This window comes from Mustela nivalis (genome assembly GCF_964662115.1).
Source record: "Mustela nivalis genome assembly, chromosome: 6".
Classification (NCBI taxonomy): domain Eukaryota; kingdom Metazoa; phylum Chordata; class Mammalia; order Carnivora; family Mustelidae; genus Mustela; species Mustela nivalis.
Window position 1 is genome coordinate 74,204,747 of NC_139025.1, and position 26,458 is coordinate 74,231,204.

At 38.0% G+C, this 26,458-nt stretch overlaps 1 protein-coding gene across 1 annotated transcript in view; it reads left to right on the forward strand.

Moving 5' to 3' along the window:
- The window catches only part of WDR72 (WD repeat domain 72), a 208,234-nt gene that overhangs the window by 55,433 nt on the left and 126,343 nt on the right, over positions 1-26,458 (forward strand). The window contains 1 exon segment of the mRNA XM_082734711.1: positions 26,051-26,253. Coding sequence (XP_082590837.1) covers positions 26,051-26,253 — 203 coding nt within the window.

The window sequence follows — 26,458 nt, forward strand, 5'->3', positions numbered from 1 at the left end:
TTATTGATGAGGAATTTGTAACTGATTTGTAGGTGCACAAGATTACATTGCTAATAAGCAGTGAACCAATCTGAGGGTCCCATCTTTCTTTGCAAAATGTGCACAAAATTAGGAGAGTTTTAGAATTCTTAGTTAATCTATCAACCTGAGTGACACTTGAGTATAATAGATAAAATGAGCTCTAAAGCCTGGGCTTGTTTCCAGGACCTGCTAACAAAGACTGGCCTCAGGCAAGCAACTTGACTTCACAGCATGTCCATCTCTTCATCTATGAAATGGGAATAATGATACCACCTTCCTGTCAGGATTAAATTAACTAATACTGACCATGCTTGTAAACAGTACCTATAGGTGCTATATCTTTAATAATAGTAAACTATTATTAATATGATCAAAGAACACAGCAAAATCTTGACTTCTTGTGGAATCTAAGCCTGTAGAACAGGTAAATGTGTGCTGTTGCATTGTTTTCAATTGTGAAATTGTGAAGGCTTGGTAATCAAGCATATTTTTCCTAGAAAGTAGAATCTAGTGAGAATAAAGAAATAGCTGAGACCTGACAAGTGTTTACAGTTCCATTTTCCCATCAGGACACGTTTCAGCCCATGCATCTTTTTACTTACATAGTTTTTGGTGGGGTGGGCAGTAAAGGAGGGAAGCCAAAGCACAGTACTTTTTTTTTTTTTAAAGTTTATTTATTTGGGAGAGAGAGCAAGAGTGTACAAATGGTGGGGAGGGGCAGGGGGAGAGGAAGAAGGAGAGTCCTCTGAGCAGGGAGTCTGACACAGGGCCGAATCCCAGGACCCTGGGATTGTGACCTGAGCCGGAGGCAGACACTTAACCGACTGAGCCATCTAAGAGCCCCAACTTCTAGTACTTCTTGAAACTGTATTTATTCCCACATTTTGTTTTAATTTTATCATTTCTTTTTATACTCCCCAATCCATAACCGAATATTATAGAACATTTGAAAAATACAGAGAAAAATAAAGAAAAACCAATAATCCGGTCCCACTTCCTAAAGATAACTGCTATTAATATTTTAATCTACTTTCTGCCAGACATCTTTCTATGTCAATAAATAGATGCCAAAATTGTGTTTCAGTCATGGTCCTGGCAGAAAATTGAATTTAACCCAGATGGGTCAAATGAGGAGACTTCAGTGAAAGGGCTATTTATAAGGGTGTGGATAGGACTTCGGGAACTGAGAAGGAATGGATAGTGAGGCCCCCATCACCCAGATACTGGTAGAATCAGGAAGCTCCTACCACTTGCCCAGGGCTGAAGCAACAAGAGGAGAAAATAGTGTCAGTGGCCCCATGTGAGAGTGGAAACCATGGAGGAATGGTCACTCTCTGAAGTCATGGAAGAGTAACAGCTCCTCCCAAAGATGCAGGACGGAGACAAAGAAAGAGTTGGAAGAAATAGTTTTCTCTGTCCTTCTGCAATCACCTTTCTTAGTTTGATCCAAGTAGTAGTCAAAGAGGGAGGACATTCAGTTCTACGCATTAGCCCGGGGCCCAATAACAGGTGCAGAGGAGCAGGGAAGGGGTGGAGGGAGTGGTCAAATGGCCAATAATTGACATCCCGGCCATTATGAACACATCATACTTAAACTCAGGGATCTTCTATGGCTGGTTCTACATATTTTTTCCTATAAGAAAGTGTTTTTTTAGAATTTTCATATCAAATGTGTCCACATTTAGTGCTAAATATAAAATATTTATTTCAAATGAGGCTGTGAGGCTGTTTATCTCATGGTCATCTACATTAATACTTTATAAACAACCTTACTTCAACCTAAGATGGAACTTAAAATGGTGAAAATATTACTAATAATTATGGAAATGCCTTCCCATTTGTGATGTGGCTCTTCAGTTTTTCAAAACGTCATCCCATTAACAATTTTACTTGAGCCCCCACAACACTATGCCCATGGCTGATACCCTGGCTTCCCTCATCATTTACCATGCTTATCCTGTTTGGATAAATTTATGCTGTTCCTTTTAGTTTGCGTCTGTCAGCCGCTGCTTAGATTTAGTTTGCTTTGTTTTGGGTAGCCATTAACCTCTGCAATTCCATTTTTTTTTTTTTTTAAGATTTTTATTTATTTATTTGACAGACAGAGATCACAAGTAGGGAGAGAGGCAGGCAGAGAGAGAGGAGGAAGCAGGCTCCCCGCCGAGAAGAGAGCCCGATGTGGGGCTCGATCCCAGGACCCTGAGATCATGACCTGAGCCGAAAGCAGAGGCCTAAACCACTGAGCCACCCAGGCGCCCCTGCAATTCGAATTTTGTTTGAAATTGAATGAACCACTTTCTTTTGCCCTAGTTGGATTTCATCTGGCTAAGATACTTCCATCTCATTTATTGTGCTAGATTTCGGTTTCATCCTCTTCTTGTAAAAGTGGGAAAGTCTTTTCCATTTGTAGTTTCATACAGTTAGAGGAAAAATACCAACAAAGACCAAAATGATTGGACTGAAAAGAGGCTGTGAGGATCTAGCATGTCTTGCTCACTGACGTACCTGACACGTGGACCAATAAATGAATGAATGAATGAAGACTAATTTTCTTGGACCTTAGTAGACTGAGTTCGAATGAGTTGACCTTAATATTGGCCCATGTTGTGGCTCTTAGATCATGGCTGGCCACCTGTAGGTAGAGCCTTACTTTCTCCTCCAAGTCTACCCTAGGATTTCTAGAGTTCATGTGACCTGCCTCATTTCCTCGGGTATGAGTCTGTGGATTTTCTACTCCAAGCAATTTTTCTGGGGTTTTTCCTTTTAGCTTTGCTAGAAGGTTCAAACCGCATTCCATATGTGAACAGACCCACTCCCTGCTCTGTTTCTCCAGTACTCTGCTTCCTCTAAATATCTGAAGGAGGGATAAGTTGACACAAAGGCATCTTTTAGCACCAGAGCAACCCCAGAGCTCATACAGAGAAAACAGGAGGAGTGAGTGGGATCCCGATTTGTGGGAAAGGAGCCTAGAAAGAAAAGGCGAGGGAAGGGAAATGAAGCTAAAAAGTAATTAATTCTCAATTGTGCCAGAAACCCCGCTTTGCTTCAAGGTGGGGGATTAGGGTATAAGTCAGTCCCTGCGCCACCTACTCCGAGTGTGGAAGAAAGGAGACTTCATCAGTTTTCCACCACACTTTAAAACACCCCGTTTTCACTTTATTGATGAGTTTTTTTATTCTTTTGGGTAGAATGTACAGCATATTCTAGAGTCACGTACCCCCTTGCCTATTTTATCTTGAAGTTGTAGGAAGTGTTTCTCATGGTGACAGGTGGCACGGTCAGATGCATGCCAGCATAAAGTCTGGGGTCACTGGTGGGCATGTTCCTCTCCTGGGAGAGGCGGACAATCAAAGCAGAGAAGTATTTATGTAACAGCAAAGGCCTTCGTCTTCGGCTAAAAATGCAGCACTGCCAGGTTGGGAATGATGAGGGCATCTAGTTTCTCTTATTGATTTGCCGGATGTCCCATGATGTCTAGGCCTGATTAGGAAGGGAAAAAATTGGAGATGTCATTTTGATTAATATTTGAGTTCCCGCAATGTGTTTGGCACTGACAACTTTGGGCAGCTTTGTCACCCTCCTTGCTGTTGAGACACAATAGGGATAATGTAATACTGATTCCCCCCCCCCCCCTAAAATACACACCAGAAATAAATCTCAGCTCTGAGCTCATTATTCTTTTAAGAATTGAATTTAAAATAATTCTGAGGACTTTTCTGTTCACTCTGCCAGATTTACATAGCAGAAAACTCGTGTAATGAATTTCTCATGTGTTACTGATATAACAGTTGTTAATACTGAAGGTCTTCTGTTAAGCTTAGGACCTGCATTGTGAAATATGCCATATTAAGCAATTTGTGTGTGTGGTTTGTGTGTGTGCACGCATACGTGTGTGTATGTAAAAATGAAACCTTACTTGCTTGAAATGAAACTCTTGATAAGATAGATCAGAAAAACTTCTTCTATAAAGAAATGGAGACTAAAGTTTTTAAGCTTTGCAGGCCACGTGATCTCTTTTGCAGCTACCGAGCTCTGCCCTTCGTGGCACAGGAGAAGCCATAGATAATATAGAAAGGAGTTAGTGAGGCTGTGTTTCAATAAAACTTTATTTACAAAAGCAGGGAGCTGGCTGGGTTTGCCCTGCAGTATGCTTTACAGACTTCTAAGAAGGATGGCAGTTCTTTCTAAAGATCATGATTTTCATAAGTCATACTACAGCAGTGTACAATTTTTAATCCGTTACACCATCCTGACTGTATAGTTATACCCAGTTTGCTACTGAGGAGATGTTTTTGAGTCTGAAGGCGCCCAGGTTAGGTAGAAGGTGCCCGCACTAGGATGCATGTGTCTTTCTGGTTTGTTCTCCGCATTGTACACAGGAATACTTCTTGTAGATGGAGGTCATCTTTTTGAGACTGTCAAACAGGGAATTAGATAAGGAAAGCTCTGAGAAGAAAAGAAACGGCTGCTAATGCTCTCCTGAAGGAGAGGGCCTCGGGCTATCTCTCAGAGCTTGGCTCTCAGTTTACCCACAGTTCTGGGCATCTGATTTCTCAGCTGACAGATTTGAAACAGCAGATGGCAAGGAAGGAGACTGTTATTGGCAGGCACTCCCGACAACAGTAGCAATAGCTGATGGAAAGGAAGGAGAGGCGAACCTGTGAATCACTGCTTCAGACAGTCTTTCCTGAGCCCCTGGAGATGCTGAAATGGTTTCCCCTGTTCAGGAAGCTCTTAGATGTGCCTGCACAGGTTATGGGCAGCTGCCAGTCCATTTCCCACACCTCCTACCTGGGAGGGGGGCACTCCTTACTTCAGGAAGACTATTGAAAGGTATTACATCTATGGTGGGGTTGTGGTCCTCAGGAAATCTAAGCAGCGGCTAACAGCCTGGAGTTTAAGGGGAACCAAAGTCTTTGGCCAGTAACTGGGTAGAACTCAGGATCCATGTGAGTCTATTTTTATTCATTTCTTCCTGTTTCTGCTCAGGTAATGTGAGCTGTGTGACCTTGAGCAGGAAGCTTCACTCCAGTAGCCTGGCCTGAGGACCTAGCCTGGTCATGACTTGGTTTCTGTGGGAAAACAAATTCTGCATTTTAAAACAACTCTCTTATAAACAGACCATTGGAACAAAGCCTCTGCATATGAAATTAAGGAAGTCAGGAAGAAGAAAAATACCTTCCAGAGTTATTTTTGCCACAGGTGTTGAATTTTCTCTCTTAATTTTATTTTCTTACTGCAATTAGTACCAGTTAGTTAGAAAATTATTTAGTCTATATGGTACCATGTAAATGAAGCATTTATTCTTTTGTGGCTTTAAAATACATAGTCTTAAAAAGAAAATTTTAAAAATAAAACTATTAAGAAAGGTAAGATAAGGTATTTGCCGAGTAATAGCCATATAATAGGTCATATTTTTAGAAAATCTAGCATTTAATCCTCTACTATAGATTGGAGTTTGCTTTAATTGTTTAGGGTGAGGGATATATAGATGAATGCTAGACACAGCTTCTCAGAAATGTGCAGTCAAATTTTACCCAAGAGAATAGAATCATGTAATTAAATTCTTATTTTGCTATGCCAAAATATCACACAAGGTCACTACCTGGAGAAGTCATTTTCCAGGCCACAAGTATTATCTTGTTGCCTTTATTTATAGTATATACTGTATAAAATAAAAAATTTTTAGTTCCTCTAGTTACCAAACACACCATTCTGAAGGACAGCTTTGCTTGATTTTCTCATCAAGGTCACCCTTCTGTAGGTACAGGTGCCTTGTCAGCACAACCAGAGGATGACCTTCATTATGTGCGTGTCAAAGGTAGATTTTGGGTATGCAGCATCCGCAAGTAATTGTCTTCCCAGTGTGTTATTTTCTCAAAGCCACGTTATTTTGTTGTGGGAGATTACAGATGGAACCCTCTTGGGATGATTGTTTTTAGAAAAGAAAAATAGGGTACATTAAAGCACAGGATGGGATTTTTCCTACATCACCTTTTCCAAGCCCTTTTCTTCTTTATTATAATAATTACTGGTGTTATTACTCAACACGTATTCTCAGTTTGCTGCCTATTTTTTGAATTCTTCCTCTTTGGCCCTGTTATCACAGCTACACTGTGATACACTGTGAAAATTTGAGATTTTGATTCATGTGATACTGTGTGTGTGTGTGTGCATGGGTATGTACATGTGTATGTACACATTTGTGTAGATGAACTTTGTTTGCAGGTTAACTACTAAATATTTGCTCAGTTATCAACGTTTAATGTCTCAAGTGGGAATTAGCATCCAGGGCGGTTAGGATCATGAACCCTGGGATTCAGACTGCTACATTTGAATCCTTGTTCTACTCTCTCCAATCTCTATTATCTCAGTTCACTTTGAATTCCTCAAAGACTCACCATCTCTTCTCCACAGTTAACACTTGATAAATATTATCTGTACTTATTACAGATCCTTAATATATTACCACAGCAGTTTATGTTAATAACTCATTATTCACTCCTAATGTATCAAATGGATGTTATTGCCCAATATTTAGAGACAATAGATTCTGCCTCTATTCATTTGTTCACTGTTCGGCAAATCACTAAATTAAATTGATCAGAGCCTTAGTTTCCTCATGGTGGTGGTGATGATGATGATGATGGTGATGACACTTAACACAATGTTGCAGGAAAGAGGTAAGACATTCCTTATGAGAGAATACTGGCTTTATTTTTATTAATTTTATTTATTATTTTCATTAATTATATATATGTTAATATATTAACACATATATCTGCATACATATGTATGTATATACATATACAAATATATGTGCCTCTCTATAACCATATATGTATATATACATGTACAAATATATATGCATACATGTAAGCATATATGTGTGTATGCATACACACCTACATACACACATGCCACATGGTTGCTCTAATAAAAAAAAATCTACAGCAACAGATGAAAAATAATAAATGAGACTTCACTAAAATTAAAACTTTTGTGCATCAAAGGACATTATCAAGAATGTGAAAAGATAGTGACTCATCGGTGGTTCAGTCGGTTAAGCATTTGCCTTTGGCTCAGGTCATGATCCCAGAGTCATGAGGTCGAGTCCCTCATTGGCTCCTTGCTCAGCAGAGAGCCTGCTTCTCCCTCTGCCTACTGCTCCTCTCTGCTTGTGCTCTCTCTCTTTCTCTGACAAATAAATAAATAAAATCTTAAAAATAAAAAAGAATGTGAAAAGACAGCCTGTAGAATGGGGAAAATTATTTTCAAATTATATTTGATAAAGGTTTAATATCCAGAATATTAAAAGAACTCTTACAACAAAACAAAAAGACAAGCAGCCCAATTTTAAAAAGGAAAAAGAACCCGAATAAATATTTCTTTAAAGAAGCTGTACGAATGATTGACAAGCACATACAAAGATTTCAACATCAGCTATCAGGGAAATGCAAATCAAAATCACAATGAGGTATCACTTTAACTTACAAGGATACCTATAATTTTAAAAAAAGGAAATGAAAAAGAACAAGGTTTCCCAAGGTGGGAATATAAAATGGTGCAACCCCTGTAGAAAACAGTTGGGCAGTATTTTGAAAAGTTCAACATAGAATTACTATATGAACCAGAAATCCCACTCCTGGGTATACCCCCAAGAGAAATGAAAATATATGTTCACACAGAAACTTGAGCATAAATGTTCATAAGATCAGTATTTGTAATGGCCAAAAAGGTGGAAATAACCTACATGTCCATCAATGGATGAATGGATAAACAAATTATGGTGTACACGTATAATGAAATATTATTCCACCCTAAGAAGGAATGAAGTCCTGACACATACCACAATTTGGATGAACCTCAGAAACATTATGCTAAGTGAAAGAAGCCAGACACAAAAGATCACATATTATATGGTTCATTTTATATGAAATATCCTGAATAAGCAAATCCATAGAGATAGAAAGCAGATTAATGATTGCCAGGAGTTGAAGGGAGGGGCTCCTGGGGAGGGAAGGATTACATAATGGGTAGGCGATATTTCTCAGAGGTGATGAAAAGTCTTGAAACTCGAGAGAGTCGCTGTTTGCACAACATTGGGAATGCACTAAATGCGACCGATTTGTATGCTTTGAAACTGTTCACTGTATGTGACGTCAATTTCAACTCAATCGAAAGAAAAAACAAAGAAAGTCTGAAGAAGACATCTTGAAAAAGCAATAGAATCCCAACACTTACAGATAATCATTCTGAATGGCTAATATATTATACTTCCAGTATTTTATTCCTTCACATATTAATATATACTGAGACATACTCATATTTATTTGTATATCATGTAAGTCTCTTGGAAGGCCTAATCCACTTCTTAGTTCATTATTTTCATTTTTAATGTTAACACTCTGAGAGGTGTAGCAGGGAGCTTCAGAAATCCACAAATCCCTTTTTTAAAGGAATGCTAAATGAAGTGAAGCATTTCTTTCCACTTTGAATGGAGGAAATGCTTCACAGCAGTATTAGCAGTACCTGTGACATTGTCAACAATAGACATGACAGATATTTTCATATCACATCACAATTGTCCCCAGTATCTCAAAGTACCATCTATGTTTACCACTGCGATAAACTTTTAGGCATACCACTAGCTCTTGTCATTATATGCATGAATAAATAAGCATATAAGCTTGGTTTTTAATATATTTTGCTAATTGTATTTCAATGTAATCGATATCCTTGATAATCCTATGTATTTTATTTTTGACATTTTAAACCAATATTGTAAAAAAGGTTTGGCTCACTGGTTTTCCCCAGACTGCTGAAAAGGTTCATGGCATGTAAAAAGTTAAGGCTTTCTGTTAGTTTGAAAGATTTTTAATGTGGGGTGCACTGAAGTTACTCAATGGTAGCAGTACAATTGGGAAGCATAGGTCGATATCTATTTATATACTTATATAAGATAAATATATATCTTAAATATATAACATGTCTGATATATTTATATATCATATTTACATAATATAAAATATATATTAAATATATGCATGCACACATCAGAACAAAAATATAATAATTTAATTTAACCTTATTACATTAAATCTGCCAACACTGTATCACTGAAGAGAGGCATAGGAGTCTCATTGTATATATTTTTTTACATTGATATAAAGCCTCATTAAACACCCTTACATGCATATGTGTGGATACACAAATACACACAGAGTAGTCTTCTAGAATTCCATCTAGTGAACATAGACCTCTAGTTTGGTCAAATCATATCAATGTTAATATGCTCTTGTAAGTGCACAATCTTTTCAAAGTGAGGCAATTCCACGATGTAGAAAATTTCAAGAGTAGAATTATCTACATGAGGTAGTTTCTGCTGTGCCCTTTAAAATCTGAATATCACATTAAAAGGCTACTAACAAAAGAACACAAGTATTTTTCCCCAAATTTGGATTTGCTTCTTTCTCAATCCTAATTAGCTATAAATGTTTGAACAATTATCTAATTTTATTACAGAATTATACTTCACATGGACATGGTCCTATATTATTTTGAGACATCCTGACTTATTTTTTAAATTCTACATTATATAATTAATGGTTATCTGATGAAACACATACACAAGTGTTTGTGTGAATGTATGTATGTGTGTGTGTGTGTGCGCGCATGTGTGTGTGTGTGTGTGTGTGCATTTTAATTAAGGTATTACTCAACCCACTTTTTAAAAAAATCTGGCATGTTAATATGTATTAGGCATATTGTGATATTTGCAGGATAACTTTAGAACATTATGTATGCTCAGAAACAAATATGAAAATCAATAGACACTCATCCAAATGATAAAACTAAATCTTTTTTTCTTTTAAAGTTACTTTCACCAGTTGGGTCCCACCCTTCGCTGTCTTATTGTTTCCCTTGTCAATTACTATCTTCCTGGATTTTACTTAAATAAAGGAAGTACTTGCTGTCATCACTTTTAACTGATTCCTGCAGTCTGATTACACTGTTAGATCACATGCTCATTGAATATGTTTGTTACATATCTGAATTAAATCTCAGGAGCTTATTCAATAGCAGCAGAAAGAGGAACATCCCAGGATGACTGCTCTGTGGTTCCTCGTTAGCTAGGCCCCTTTTTATATGGACACTTGGAACGTTAGTGGATTTCACAGCTCCCATATTTGGCAAAATAAACCCAAAGGAGCCATCTGCCCCTCCTCACGCTGCCTCTTTTCAATTCCCTAGCAACTTCCCAGTAGCCAGCTGCCACAGAAATGATTGGAAAAGCGAGACTCAGTGGACTGTAATGATTGTTATTCTCTGGGAAAGTAGGTTCTCTGATTTGGCTGACAGATAAAAGATATCAGATGCACTTTATTCATCTGACTGTATCAATAATATCCAACTCCTACCACTAACTTACTTGGTAGGATTTGATGGGATGGGTCTTTCATGTTTCTAGGGATGAATCAGATGAAAACAAATTCAAAGGTCAAGTCCTTAGCCAGGAGTGGCGAGCAGAGATTTTGACTGCAGGAATGTCAGATTTTATATCCTGTGCTACAAAAAAGGTTGGTTGATAATGTCAGCCTGTCGAAAACGCCCTGGCGTGGATTGGTCCACTATTTTCCCCAGTCCTGTTCACATTCACGTGCCTGTGGATTCCATTCCCCTCTAGGTCTCTGTGCTGAGAAGACAAAGGGCTTTTTGCAGCCACTTGGAAGCTTCAGAGTAACAGAAGTTCCACTGAGGGACACAGGATGTCATCTTAGAGTTAGTTCATCATTTAAGTGGATAGCAAATTGTTTTTGTAAATTTAGTTAAATGATTTGGATAAAGTCTTTTATTTATCCATTTGGATAAAGACTTTATCCAAATCATTTAACTAAATGGTAGATCAGAACTGAGAACATTTATGGGCTGGGAGTTCAAGAAAATAATGGGAATAAGAAAATTTAACAAAACAATTTACTTTTAATCCATGATTTGCAGTGGAGGTTTAACTTTTTTAATCACCACATTTTTCTTACTTTCAGAAACATCATTTTTAAGTCTAGTTTGAAAACCTCATTGTTATACTGTTTCTTATTTTATCTTTGTCATTTAAAATAAAATTTTATTATCTTAATTTCTTACAACCATGATCATTTTCCCAAGATTGCTTTATTAGTGAAGCTATCCATCATTAATGATTTTATAAAGGAAGTTGTGTTTTCTTTAAAGAACTGTTTTTAAAGGAATCCTTAGCACCTTACAATTTAATTATAGATGGCATAAACAAAACAATCAGTACAACTTGGGGTTTGGAAATAGGTGACTTAACTTACCTGTGTAGATATAAGGAGAAGTCAAATTCATGATGTGATATAATATCTTATATTAGCAATGCTCTCTAGAAACTCATCTCAGAGATTATCACTTTTATTACTTCTGACCTCCTAGCTACCAATTATTTTGAATACAGCTCCCTATAATTTTTGCCACAATTTAAAATCTAAAAAGCTCTGAAAACAAAAGGGATTTTTTTATTAGTTTGTGGTAAAGCAACAAAACCAAAACTTGACTCATATGAGGTTATTTACTCCACTGAATATAAATATTCTTTATTTTTAACCTGCAGTTAAATGACTTATTTGATCACTGTCTGTTCTCCTAGGCTCTCCTATAGCTGTTGTACAATATACATATGTGCATTATCTTCTCTCTCCAAAATATGAAAAATCCTGAATTGTAAAGCCTTATGGACCCCAATTTTTGGATAAGGAATTTTGAGCTTCTATTATCTTCTATTATCTTTGTCATTCTGCCCAAAGTAATTGATAGTTCTCTACAAAATTCCTTCTATATGCTTTGTTTTCTTGTCTCCCATTTACTGAATATATTTTAATCCGTGCAATCTGGGTTTTGTCTACAATAGTCCAATGAAACTGTTTTTCCTGAGGTCCCCTCACCTCCTAAGATGAGTTGTCTTCCTTTGGGTGGCAGGTACTTGGCTTGTCTGCAGTCACTGTCACCAATGGCCTTCTTGTCTCTCCTTCAGCCTTACATGGCATCCTCGTCCCCCGATGGCCAACAGCCCCTCTTTCTCATTGTGCTCATTCTGCAATCCCTCTTTATATTAATCCCTGGGTCTCTTCTCAGAGTACTTCTCTTTTTGTTTGTATTTTCCTTGGGCTATCGTATCAACACAGATGCCTTTTTGTGTGTGGTAAAATTCTTGTAACATAAAATTTGCCATCTTAACAGTTTTTCAGTGCAAGGTTTAGTGGGATGAAGTACATACATGTTATTGTGAGACTAGGACCACCATCTATTTCCAGAACTTTTTCATCTTCCCCAAATGAAACTCTGTACCCATTAAAAAATTATGTTCCCATTCCTTTCTCCCCTCAGCTCTTGGCAACCATCATTATACTTTCTGCTTTGTAAATTTAACTATTCATATAAGTGGAATCATACAATATTTGTGTTTTTTTGTGTGTGTGACTGGGTAATGTCACTTAGCATGGTGTCCTCAGGGTTCGCCCATGCTATCTATACCACCTGTCAGAACACTTTCTTTTTTTAAGGCTGCATAATGTTCCATCATTGTTTTTAAATTTAGACTCTAATAGCTAATGCCAGAAGACCTATCTATATTCTGTAAGACTCCTTCCATGGTTTATATATATAACGGAATACTACACAACCATAAAAAGGATGAGATCAAGCTATTTGTCACAACATGGATGGACACAGAAGGTATTATGCTAAGTGAAATAAGTCAGACTGAGAAAAACAAATACCACACGATTTCACTCATATGTGGAATCTGAAAAAAATTCAACCAACAAAAAGCAGAATCAGGTGTATAAATACACAGAACAAACTGATAGTTGCCTCGGAGAGGGAGGTGGGGAGATGAGCAAAATGGGCAAAAGGGAATGGGAGGTCCAGGCCTCCAGTTATGGAATAAATAAGTCATGGAATAAAAGGCACAACACGGAGAATATAGTTAATGATATTGTAATAGTGCTGTATGGTGTCAGACGGTAGCTACACTTGTAGTGAGCTTAGCCTAATGTATACTGTTGTCTAATCACTATGCTATAGACCTGAAACTAATGTAACATTGTAGGTAAAATCTAGTCAAATTAAAAAAAAAAAAAATGCTCTGGCTAAAGAAGGAGAAGGAATTGGTTCTCAAGAGTTAGGAACCAACCAAAGACCCCTGGCTACATAAGAAACCTAAACAACCTATTCTATAAAAGTCCTAGTCAGTCATCCCAGATGGTAGTACTGTTTTCTGGGCCCAATACTATTGACAGTGCCTAGTGATGAACTTGGGTCATTGAAAGATAAACTATGTACTGCATTTATAAGCCTCCACTAAGACATGGAATTACATATTTCAGAGGTGCCAAAAACATTTAAAAATATGGGGCACCTGCGGGTTAAGCCTCTGCCTTCGGCTCATGTCATGATCTCAGGGTCCTGGGATTGAGCCCCGCATCCGGCTCTCTGCTCAGCAGGGAGCCTGTTTTCTCCTGTCTTTCTGCCTGCTCTGCCTGCTTGTGATCTCTCTCTCTCTGTCGAATAAATAAAATCTTTTAAAAAAATTAAAAATAAAATGGTTTAGAAACAGATTGGTTGGTATCTTTATTATCGTTTACATAAACTGTTGAAAATTTCTTAACTGATTACCTTGCCAGACTCTTCAGTTCTCTCCTCCATATTGCCAGCCAAACATTATCTACTTTAAACTCAACACTGAACAAACCAGTCCTCTGGGTCTGTGGTGGAAATGTAACTGCACTCCCTAGCATTACTGGTCCTTCCTAGCTTTTAGTTCAAGTGCCTGTCCTAACTCATCCTCCCAACCAGGGGACACAAATAGCCTGAGACATACAGGGCATTTGATACACACAAATATCCTTTCTGAGTCTCAGAGGTTTTTTGTTTGTTTGTTTTATAATCCTCCGAATTGTTTTAAAAACTAAATAAGATGTAAGCTAAGTGCTAAACAAAGCACTTCAACACTTAAACTTAACATTAGCTAATGAAAATTTTGCTAATGACGAAGATGATAAAGAGGAAGGGAAAAATATGAATCTTACATACAATTTTTCCCAAAATAATTGAGTGCTTTAGAAGTCTTGTGTGTGTGTGTGTGTGTGTGTGTGTGTGTGTGTGTGTGTGGTTGTGGTATATGACTGCTTAATCACCAGCTCTGTAGCACATATCTTTATGGCTCCTAATAGAGCACGAGGTTGGGAAAAGGGCTATTAAAAAACAATTAAGGGGCCAGTGCCGGGGTGGCTCAGTTGGTTCAGCCTCTGCCTTCAGCTCAGGTCATGATCCCAGGGTCCTGGGATTGAGTCCAAGAGCAGGGAGATTGCTTCTCCTTCTGCCATTCCCTCTGCTTGTCTTCTCTCTGTCAAATAAATAAATAGAATCTTTATAGAAGAATTAAGGGGCATCTGGGTGGCTCAGTCATTAGGCATCTGTCTTTGGCTCAGGTCATGATACCAGAGTCCTGGGATTGAGTCCTACATTGGACTCTTTCCTTGGCAGGAAGCCTGCTTCTCCCTCTCCCACTCCTCCTGTTTGTGCCCCCTCTCTCGCTGTGTCTCTCTCTGTCAAATAAATAAATAAAATCTCTTTAAAAAAAAAAAAAAAGGAAAGAAAGAAAGAAAAAATTAAATGTCTAACTAGTCCTCACATTTGTGTTTATGACTTTATGCAGCTATGTAATTAATTACTTTATGGGGCAGGAATCTCATATATAAAATAATGAAAAAAATATATAAAAATTGAGGTCTAAAATTGGTTCAAAGTAAAAATGCTTCTACAAGTCCTAATTGTATTAGTTTTCTGTTGTTGTGTAACAAATCACCACAAATTGCCCCCTTAAAGCAACATCCATTTACTTTCTCAGTTCTGTAAGAAGTCTAAGTGAGCTAACTAGGTTCACTGCTTAGTCTCGTTCTTAGAGAACGAATTCATGGTTTTGCCCACTGAGCTCTCAACTGGAGGCTCTGGGAAACAATTCACTTCCAAGCATATTCAGGTCCTTGGCAGGGTCTAGTTCTTTGTGGTTGTAGGTCTGAGGTCCTTGCTAGCTGTTAAACCAGCTGTCACTCTCAGCTACAAGAGGCCACTCTTACACTTGTATGTGGCCTTCTCCATCTTCAAAGCCATTAGTGACACTTTGGATCCTTGTGCTTTAAATCTATCTGACTTCGCCTTGTTCCACAAGCTAGAAAAAAATGTTCTGCTTTTTTTTATTTTTTAAGTTTATTTATTTGAGAGAGAAAAAAAGAGTGAGCACAAAGGGGTACAGAGAGAAAGGGAGAGAGAATCTCAAGGAGACTCCATGCTGAGCACAGAGCCTGAAGTAGACCCAGAGATCACAACCTAAGCCAAAACCAAGAGTTGGTTGCTTAACTGACTGTACCACCCAGGTGCCCCCAAAGCTCTCTGCTTTTAACAGGCTCACCTAATTAGGCCTGACCCACTTGAATGATCTCCCTATTTTAAGGTCAGCTAAGTTATAAACCTTGATTTAACTGCCAGGTCCCTTTTTTGGACATGTAACAACATAATCATTGTAGTGCTGTTCCATCATATCCACTAGGGAAGGCATCCCATGAAGATGACGGTTATTGGGGATCTTAGAATTCTGCCTGTTGTATTGACGTGCAGGTAGGATCCTTTCTGGAGGCTCTTATTTCTGAGTAAGTCCGTGGGATAGAAGATTAAAGAAATTGGAAAGGATTTTTGGGTCACTGGCTGCAGAAACATGGAATGAAATTTTATAGATAACTTGGGGAGCCACAACTACAGTGAGGGTACACAGAGCATTGGTGCTTTCAGACTAAACCCTGACATGTCTGCTGGAGCTTTGATCACTCATTATGTGCCTGAGGGAAAGACTGTCATGTCCCAAAAGGGAAATTGATTGTAATTAAAGTGTCTGGGGGCACCTGGGTGGCTCAGTGGGTTGAGCCTCTGCCTTCAGCTCAGATCATGATCTCAGGGTCCTGGGATCGAGCCCCACATCGGGCTCTCTGCACAGCGGAGAGCCTGCTTTCCCTCTCTCTCTGCTTGCCTCTCTCCCTACTTGTGATCTCTCTCTGTCAAATAAATAAATACAATCATAAATAAATAAATAAATAAATAAAGTGTCTGTGCCCTGCACACTCCACTGTACCCACCCCCAAAAAGGAGACTTTGGATATGCCCTCACCTGTTATCCAGAACCTTATTCAGGAGACTGTGTCCTATGTTTTTCTTTCCCAATACCATTCCTCTATGCAGGCAAAATTCGAGACCAACTCAGCAAGATATTTACCTAAGTGAATAAATGATAGCGTCACATTTCATTGAGGATATTGTAACCTCCAACTAACTTAACCTTCAACCTAAAGCATGAGGGGAAATAAAGGACTATTCTTGAAATATTTTAAATTGACAGCATGAGCCTATCTGGTGTAAAAAAAATCAAACAGTACAAAATGAATGACATTTCGCGGTGCTCAGAAGCAGTATAATTTTAATGTTTTGTATATAATAGGTCATTATATAATTAATTAGATATATTCTTCACATCATAATACAGAAACACTTTTTCCTGTGTTCACCCCTTCAATTGATTGTAAATTGTATTAAAGTTTTAGAGTGAGGTGAAAAATTAATTCCTAGTGGATTCTATGGTGTTTAAGAAGATGGAATATTTAATGAGTACATACCTTGTAAAAAGAAACTTAGTTTAAAATTTATTTAAAATGAATGCATTATTTGTATTCCTTTTACATCTCAGCAACTATAAACCTTTAGGTATTTCGATCCCTTTTTTTCTTTAACCCCACCCCGGCCCCTTTATTCTGTTTTTCTGGAGGTCAGCGGTCAGAATTAGATGTGAGGGTTGAGTGTGGCCCAGCTGATAAGTCCCAAGGTTGCTCTGAAAGTGCTGGAGGCAGTGGCAGAACTGGGGTTAAGGTCGTGGTGGTCAGGGACTTTGTAAAAATGTATTCTATATGCCCTAAAGGAATAGAAGGTGATGTGAAGCCAATCACGAGTTTGTTATAATATTAGAACCTTTGTATAGAACAAAATGAGCCACATCCTTGACAATCTATTTTACAGCTGAATATACTATATTCAAACGTATTAAGGAATGAAGGCATGTACCTTCATGCCTGATTTAATATTTTCGGAACCATTCCCCTTCCTTCAGTTACTTTCTAGTTAGCTAGGTTTGATAACTCCAGTTTCCCTCCCTCTGGTCAGAACCCCTGTCAGTTATACATTTTCTGGAGTAAGATGCAGTAAATGTGATGGTTTTGTTAGGAAGGGGGCACTAGGTCGATCTCCATACACTTCTGTGCACAAGGCAATGAATTTCATGTGTAGCTGAAGGTAAATGATCAATCTTACAACAGACCCAGCGGTCAAATGCCTTGATTTGTGGAGTTTAATGACAGCTGTCAGTCAGCTGTTTTGCTGAAACCTGTTTCATGAATTTGACTACAAAATTTAATAGTGAGGCCATTTTTTTTTTTTAGCCTATTCTGTTTTAGAGATAGTCACTCTGAAATATAACTGTCCACTCTCTCACAGCCCATTACTGTGCTGGAATCAGTTAGAAAATGGCCACCTGAAAAAAAAAAAGATGTAATTCTAAAAGGTATACACTTACATGTTTTTGTTGTTGTTAAGCTTTGTTCAAATAAGTATAGTTTCTTTTCATTACCAATTATGTAATTGGAATTACTTACCAAATTTTGATTTTTTATAATCCCACAATAAGCAGAATCCTTAATTGAAAATGCTTTTAGCTTTTGATAAAACAAATTGTTTAAAATTTGTAAGTCTAACTACAAATTTACCAGAGGGGGGTAGTGAACAGGGTATGGGTGAAGTAGATGAAGGGGATTAAGAACACTCCTATTCTGATGAGCCCTGAGAAATATACAGAATTGTTGAATCACTATGTTGTACACCTGAAACTAATATAACATGTGTGTTAATTATGCTGGTATTAAAATAAGAGATAAAAAATATTGTAGGCTTACAATATATGTGATTTTAGTGGCCTGGGAGGATTTATGTTCCTATGGTAATGTTTTTCTAAGGAAGATCTACATTCTTCTGAGGAAAAGCACCGTGAGTGATAGTAAGTCAATCACTGTGTCATATTTATTTATTTGTAATTTTAAATAAAAATGTTACTCAAGCTGGATATTTTTGAATCTTATTGTTTCTAATCATTTGCAGATGGATTCATCAAGTGACTACGATTTCTTTTTTAACCATTTCTGTCCCTTTTGGGATAGTAACTATTCCTTTCCCCACAGATTTAGCAGACCTAAGTATTGAGTATTAGGATAGGGTTGGTCTGGCTGGGGATTTAACATAAGCAATTTAAGGAGCACCTGGATGGTGCCATTGGTTAAGCGTCCCACTCTTGGTTTTGGCTCAGGCTGTGATCCTATGGTCTTGATATTGAGCCCCACATCAGGCTCTGTGCTCTCCCTCCCTCTCCCTCTCTTCTTTCTCTCTCCTTCTCCTTCTTCCCCTCCCGCTTATGTGCTCTCTTTCTCTCTCTCTCTCTCTCATAAATAAATCATTTTTAAAATATTTTTTTAATTAATTAAATTTTTTTTAATTTATTTGACAGACAGAGATCACAAGTAGGCAGAGAGGCAGGCAGAGAGAGAGGAGGGGAAGCAGACTCCCCAACAAGCAGAGAGCCCGATGCAGGGCACAATCCCAGGACCCTGGGATCATGACCTGAGCTGAAGGCAGAGGCTTTAACCTACTGAGCCACCCAGGCGCCCCAATAAATAATTTCTTAATTAAAAAAAATAAAATAAGCAATTTAAAACTATTCATTAATTGATAATGGGCCATGATAATTTTGTTGATTTTGGAAAGTAAATATTAGTGGGAGTTGAAAAAAATTTTAGATAGAAGATAGCAAATACTAAAAATATGAGCTAATTACAAGAGACATAAAATCAAGGGAGCAAGCTTTTGCTATTTGGAAGGGAATTAAAGTGTGGAATATTACTACTCCTTCTTTCCTTTCTTTACATAGACATTCAGGTCTCTTTTATCTGTAAGGCATATTTGATCACCTGAGCGTGTTCTCTTTACTGTGCCTTGCTCTTCTACCACAACTGAAACAGCATCCTTCATGGTAATATGTCTTGCTTTAGGATAACTTGATACTTCAAAATTAGATTTCATAACAGGCACATCACAAAGTGATTATTTGCCCTATTTAAAAACAAAACAAGCAAAAAGCTGTAAATATCCTATAAATATTGACAATCCTAATGCATTTAAAATACAGCTATATTTTAGCAACATACCAATTTATAACAGTTTCTGAATCTTTCTCTTTTTCTTCCCTTTCCTCTTTATGTGCAGAAATTGCTAAAAGGTTTTGTGCTGGTGGTGTCTTGACACTTGCTCTCACTCCAAACTCTCCTGGAGATGGCATTCTTTCCTTAGGATTTAGTCCCCACCCATCTGCTGCTAAAGCCTAAGCCTTTGTCTCCAAGCTTCTACCTCTACCTGGAACTCTACATTGTTAACTTTGCCTATCTGTTTGGCTGTTCTGAAACTTGGCTTTTTCGACAATGGAAACATCTCTGTCCCTTCTTTGTTAGCCCCTTCGGGTAGCTAAGAAACAGAAGATAAATTAAAGTGGTTTCAGGGGCCCCTGGGTGGCTCAGTCGGTTAAGTATCCGACTCTGGATTTCGGCTCAGGCCAAGATCTCAGGGTCGTGAGATCGAGTCCCTCTAAGGCTTTGAGCTCACGGCACAGTCTGCTTGCCCCTCTCTTTCTGCTCCTCTCTCTCAAATATATAAATAAATAAATAAAATCTAAAAAGTTAAAATTAAAAAAAGATAAGTTGGTTTATCAGAAAGAAGTACTTATTGTAAGGACTCAGTGGTACATTGCAGAGACTTCAGGAGCAGTAGTCCTTAGAAAGGGACTAAAAACAGAACTAGAAAGTTAAAGGTCTGTCTCTTTCCCTCCCTTCCTCTGTCTCTATCTTCTTCCTTTTTTGTGCATTTTCTGTTTCTCTGTGCATTTTCTTTTTCTTTTCTCTCTGTAGACTAGCATATCCTGCTCCCTAGTTCTTGGAGCAAGAAATGACTACGCCAGAAGTCAACATGTTTTATTCAGAGGCTGATTTGCTGTTTCCAGTTCCAAATTCTTGGGGCATCAGGACGACCCAGCAGCATAGTGGTAGGACACCATTCCCAGTGTTGGCAGCCTGCTGACTTGGAGGTTGAAGTTTGTAATGAGTATACTTTGGTGTTAACAAGTGTCACACTGAGACCCCGGTATGCTCTGATGCCTTCATAGACTTCTCCCTTCACTGCTCCAGGGAAAAAGGTAACATTTAATTTACTCATTCAGTGAACAAGTAGGTGTTGAGCCCTGCTTTGTTCCAAGCTCATAGAATACATACTTACAATTAAAAAAAAAAAAAAAAGCATCTGGAAGGGAGGCAGCCCTAGAATTTAAGCAAGCAAATCAAATATACCGATTATAAATGTGTTAAGTTCTATAAAATTAAGGAAAGAAGTTAAGGTAGAAAATAATTCAAGAGAGGATAAGAATTTGCTTTAGAAAGTCCTCTCTGAGGCGGTGAGATATTAAGCTAATACTTAAAGAGTGAGACAGAGCTAGCAGGAAAGGATGTGTTTATTTCAAGGATTTTTTTTTTTTTTAAATCTGATTTGTGAGCAAGGGGAGGATGACATGAGAGGAAGCAGAGGCAAGAATAGGACTTGTAGGTCAAGGAGTTTGGATTTAATCCCAAGTGTAGCCCCAGTAAAAAAAAAAAAAAAAAATCATTAGCCAGGTTGCTGATGTCATATAATCCATTAAGAAGTATTTATCTAGCCTTTAATTTATGCCAGACTTCAGCCTGGTTTACTAAAGAGGATTAAAAAATAAGTCAAATATATAATCCTACTGATTCTGATTATAACAAGCCTGAGAGTCAAGGCTGATTGAGAAGATTTGAGTCTCAGGTAGGAGACGGCAGGGGCTCACTCTGGTACTATGTGTAGTGACCCCAGGCCCGGGTGTCAGACAGACCCCAGAGCCACAGAGCCAAGGAGGTTTGTTAAACTGTTCACAAGGGGCTGAGTGAGGACTTGTCATGTGGTGCTGTCGTATAGCACAGCACATACTGCGTGCCAGAAGCTTCTAAGCCTTTTAAAATACCTACTCAGTGCAATCCACATAGTAACCCAGTGAGGTCAGAGTTATTTTATTTTTTTTTTTTTTTTATTTGATAGAGAGAGTGAAATCACAAGTAGGCAGAGAGGCAGGCAGAGAGAGAGGTGGGGAAGCAGGCTTCCTGCTGAGCAGAGAGCCCGACGTGGGGCTCGATCCCAGGACCCTGAGATCATGATCTGAGCCGAAGGCAGAGGTTTAATCCACTGCACCACCCAGGCACCCCAAGGTTAGAGTTATTATTAACACCATTGCACAGATGAGGACACGGAGGCACAGAAATGTAAAATGACCTGTCCAGAGCCCCACGACAAGTCAGGGTAAAACCAGGGTTCATGCACAGGGCAGCCTGGTGTCAGGTCTCCTCTTAGCCACCATCCAGTGATGTCTGCAGGCTGTCATCCCTGGGAAGTAGAGAGGGTGATAGCTAGACACAGTTGCAAAGACGGAACATAGGGAACATTTTGGTGGGGGAAAAAATGTGATTAGGTATGCAATGTTGACTTGGCGGTGAAAGCAGGGTATACAGTGGAAATACTGTCAATACGGGCCTGGGCTCTGCACAGAGGATCTTGCTACTCCTTATATTTCTGTGCACTGGCTTTTTGAGGAATAAGCAGTTAGTTTGGGATCAGTGAAAAGTGCTTCTGATGCTTGCCGGTGTCATCTTTCCTTCAGTCTGTTAGGACACTAATTGTTCCAAGCTCTCTTTTCTCAGGATTGATTCCATCCCTCTTCAGAGGGATAATAATTAGTTTATGATTAGAACAAATTGTATTAAAACTCATGTCAATGAAAAAGCAATAGGAAAACAGCAAGATATTTACATAGAAGGCATTTTTATACAATACAATTTTCCACATAATATCTACTTTGAGGGAGGAAATAGTATTATCACGTAAAATCATAAGTAATTCACACATATGTTTCCTTATCAGGTTCAAGTGGATTCAAATCAAGAGTTAAATGTGAGTTAGCTTGTGTTCTTGATTTAGCACAGAGCAAAATTAAAAAAAAAGATCTAATTATCATGGAGTTCACTTTGGAAAGCAAAAGTTCTCTTGAAATTGGATGTTGAATTAAGCAAGTTTGTAAACCCTCAGTTTCTAGTATTTCTATAATATCAGGAAGCAGTGATTATTCTGTCTGCTGCCAAAGACTGTTATTAGAGTTACAAAGACACTGCTTGTTGGACCTCCTGGGAGTCATGCCATCCCTCTTAGTTTACTGTTTTTGCTATAGGCTCTTCTAACAATTTAACTATATCCCTGAAGTTATATGATTCCTTTAATTTCAGGATATATTTAAAAGAACATTTTGCATCAGAGGTGTTTCATTGTATATCAATCTGTCTAATCAGGAAAGAGAAATGACAAGGTCATTTCACCAGAGAAGATTGAAAATAAACAACTATTAACCATCACAAAGAATTTGATACGAGGAACTAGTTGGTGAGAACTAAAGAAAACTCTGGAGAATACAGGAATAGCAGATTTAAGGAGCAGCCACTGCCCGTAGAGCTGAGATAGGCTCCCCAAGGGTGAGACACACCACCCCTAGGGCTAAGATCGTGACTTTACAGGAAGCCTCCTAGCTGTGGTCACTGGATGGTAGTGAAGCTGCTATTGTGTGGTGTGGTGTAGTGTGGTGTGGCGTGATGTGGTGGAACTTGCCAGAAATATGCTCCCTGAGCTGCTACAGAAAACCATTCACAGAGAGATGTCTCACTAGAAGTCTCTGTCCTACAACCACACAGAAAGTGTGCACACACTAGCTGCTACCTGCTGGGTGCTGCCAGCTGCCCCACATTGCAGGACCATCGTGCTGGGGAAGCCCCCCCCGCCCCCACGCTGCTGCAACAGAACACACCAGAACTGAGAAGGAAGTCTTCTACTAGACTTTTCTTTTTTTAAAAGATTTTATTTATTTATTTGAGAGAGAGAGATAGTAGGAGTGCATGAGCAGGGGGAGGAGGTGAGGGAGAAACAGACCCCCTGCTGAGCAGGAGCCCGACAGGGGGCTAGGATCATACCCTGAGCTGAAGGTCAGCTTAACCAACTGAGCCACCCAGGTGTCCTTTTTTTTTTTTAATCACCTTTTATCCACAAAAGTTAACATTGTACCATCTATTGAACGAAAAATATTTAAAGAGCATGGATCTATTTTCATAGAGCCGGCAATGAAGGGTGAATTTGGAACTAAGCAACAATGAATTGTGACCGGCATACCTGGGATTCGCTATTTATTCACTCTTAGCGTTTTGACCAAGGCCTTTTAAAAGCTGTTGTCCTAAACTCATAATGAAATCACATCTTTGTTTTGAACATGTAATTTACTTGTCTATGATAACTTTAAATGGACTCACTTTAATGATTCCTTAATGTCACATTTGTGATTCACCCAGTTCTTTAAACAAAATAATTATTTTCACATATTTTACAGCTAATCATGATGGAAATTATTGTTCACAAAACCAGATGTCCGACATTCTGTAAGAATGGGAGATTTTTAGGTTGGAGTACAAATACCTTTGTGTTACTTTATATATTACAGCAGATTAGTTTTCAGACACTTCTTGTCTCTACACAACCAGGAGAAGTTAAGCTCAAGAGGGACAGAATTGAGTCATTCTTGTTTAGCATAAATTTCCAGCATCTGGTACTGTGAATGAGTGTCCCATAGTAGATGCTAAGTTGATTATCTATGCGTGAATAAAAGTAGATTACAGCTGCCCAAGTTCATGGGTAAACTATTTTCATCACTGAGAAATGCAAGAAATACTTATGTCTGCATAAGACATTAGGAATAGAATAACATATGTGTATATGTAAAGGTATATACATATATACAACGTATAGTATGACACATATTGTACTGTATTAAAGTACAGTAAGTTTTTTCCCAGTAATTCTCAAAATCTTTTTAAAAAATCACAGTTTGAGGAACCACAGAAAACCTATGAGAAAAAAATATCCATGGTGATACCATATTCAAAGAGAGATATTTCAGAAAGTCAGTGAGGTTTGCTAGGGGACACAGTTACAAGTTCTGGAATGCAGTCGTTTTCAGAAAGGAGTCATAACTATTATCTTTGGTTTGAGAAACTTTTGTTATTATCGTCCTTGAGAAAAGGGATTTTCTTGCTGCTGCCAGCTTTATTTTTTCAAGACATATCAATCTTGGCGGGGAAAAAAATAAGCCTAGAGAAATAACATGTTTATGAGTTTATATGCTAAAGGTGTTAAATTATGAATGCAGAAATGTTAGAATGGAAAAATATATATATGTCATTGTTCAGAGATTAGAGACAAAACTTTCACCAAATATTTTAGCATAGTAGCTGTTGCTGATTTAGAATCCGAAGTGCCAACTAATGCTTGTTTATTTGCTGTAAAGAAATGATATGGAAGAGAAGGGGAAAATTGAGAAAAAACTGGAGAGTCTTAATCTTTGAATCTACTTATCTAAAGACAGTAGTATAAAATTCTTTTTATTTCCTTACTGTAATTCCTTTAAATTTATATTTTCTTAATACTGTTAATAAGAGGGGCACCTGGGTGGCTCAGTCAGTTGAGCATCTGGCTCTTGGTTCTGGCTGAGGTGCTAATCTCAGTGTCCTGAGATCAGTTTCCGAGCTCAGCTGAGAGTCTGCTTGGGTTCCTCTCCCTTTCTCTCTCCCTCCCCTACTATCCTTCCCCTTGCTCATGCACACTCTCTCTGTCTCTCTCTTTCTCTCTCTCAAATAAATAAATGAAATCTTAAAAAAAAAAAAAACACTACTAGTAAGAATTACCTTTCTCCTTAACAATTGTACAATTACTTTCTCACCGATGGGGAAGGATTAATATGATATGAAATCTGTATTAAGTTTAAATGGCAAGTTATTTTCCTCAGCGTCTTTACTTAGTAGGATATAGGTTTTATATTTAATATAGTATGAATAATGTAAATGAACTCATAAGAGACAATGGTCATAATTAATTCATATTTATTAAGATTTCAGTTGGAGTTTGGACTCATATTTTATAAAAGCATTGACTCCTTGTGAGTTGTTCCCTGATGCTTTTTCTCTATTTTGTACTTGTTTCTTTTAAGTTGGAATTGAACTTACAAGGATCTTGAAATTGTGGAACTGAAGGGATGGCAGAGAAGAGGGCAAAGGATTGTTTGTGGGCTTTTTTTCCCCTTCTTCTGATAACATAAATAAAAACCAGAGGCTATAATTGCAACAATAACAAAATTCTAGAGTGGTTTGCATTCCTGAAGCAGTGAGGGCTCTTGGGGAAAGGAGGTAGCAATACAAAGTATGTGTATTCTTACTTGTCTTATCCACTTAAATTATGTACATAGATTGCCAACAGAAACTTCTCTTTTTTTTTAGCAAAAAGCACTGCTGTTCTCTGTTGTTTGTGAGTTGAAACACTAGGGGACAGCACTAAAATATTCCATAGTTGGTTGTTATTGATCACTTGCATACTGTATAATAAGTAAGAGATTTTACTGTTAAAGACTATTGAATGCCCTGTTGATTTCAGTGGATAAAAAAGCACAAAGAGGAAGATGAGGTTTTCAAGCCCATAATGTCAGCCTTTGTAAGACGATGATTTAAATAATTTAGAGAAAGCTCCCAGGCTGCTTTTTCAGTTGTAAGAAGGCATGTTCATTTAAAGAATTGTGATTTTTCTGATGATAAAAGTGTTTTGTTCTTCTCATTCTTTTGGAGTAAATAGTGTGCATAATTTTTTTTTTTTAATTTCTAATCTTGTTTTCCAGGCACTTTGGAAAGACATGAAACAGGCGAAAGAGCAAGAACTATTCTCAATTGTTGTGATGATTCACAGCTTCTAAAGCCTGAATCTGTTCTTCCACTTGCTTCAGAGACACATAAACACAAAAGTGTAGAACAGAGATCCTCCAGCTCCTATCAGTTTGGGCCAATACCTTACCCTGGTCTGCAGGTGGAGTCTTCATGTAAGGTAAGTTCAAACCAAGTTGCTGCTCCCAGAGAACATGATCAACATCGAGTAAGAGGTGATATACCTTCATGGATACGTGACAATTTAATGTCAGCGCAGAAACAGAACTGAGAGGTGACTGCGTCTCCAGACATATCTACCAAGTGATCTTGAGTGAATCAGGATAACTTCTTAAGTGATTATTATTACAGCGTTCTTTTTGATA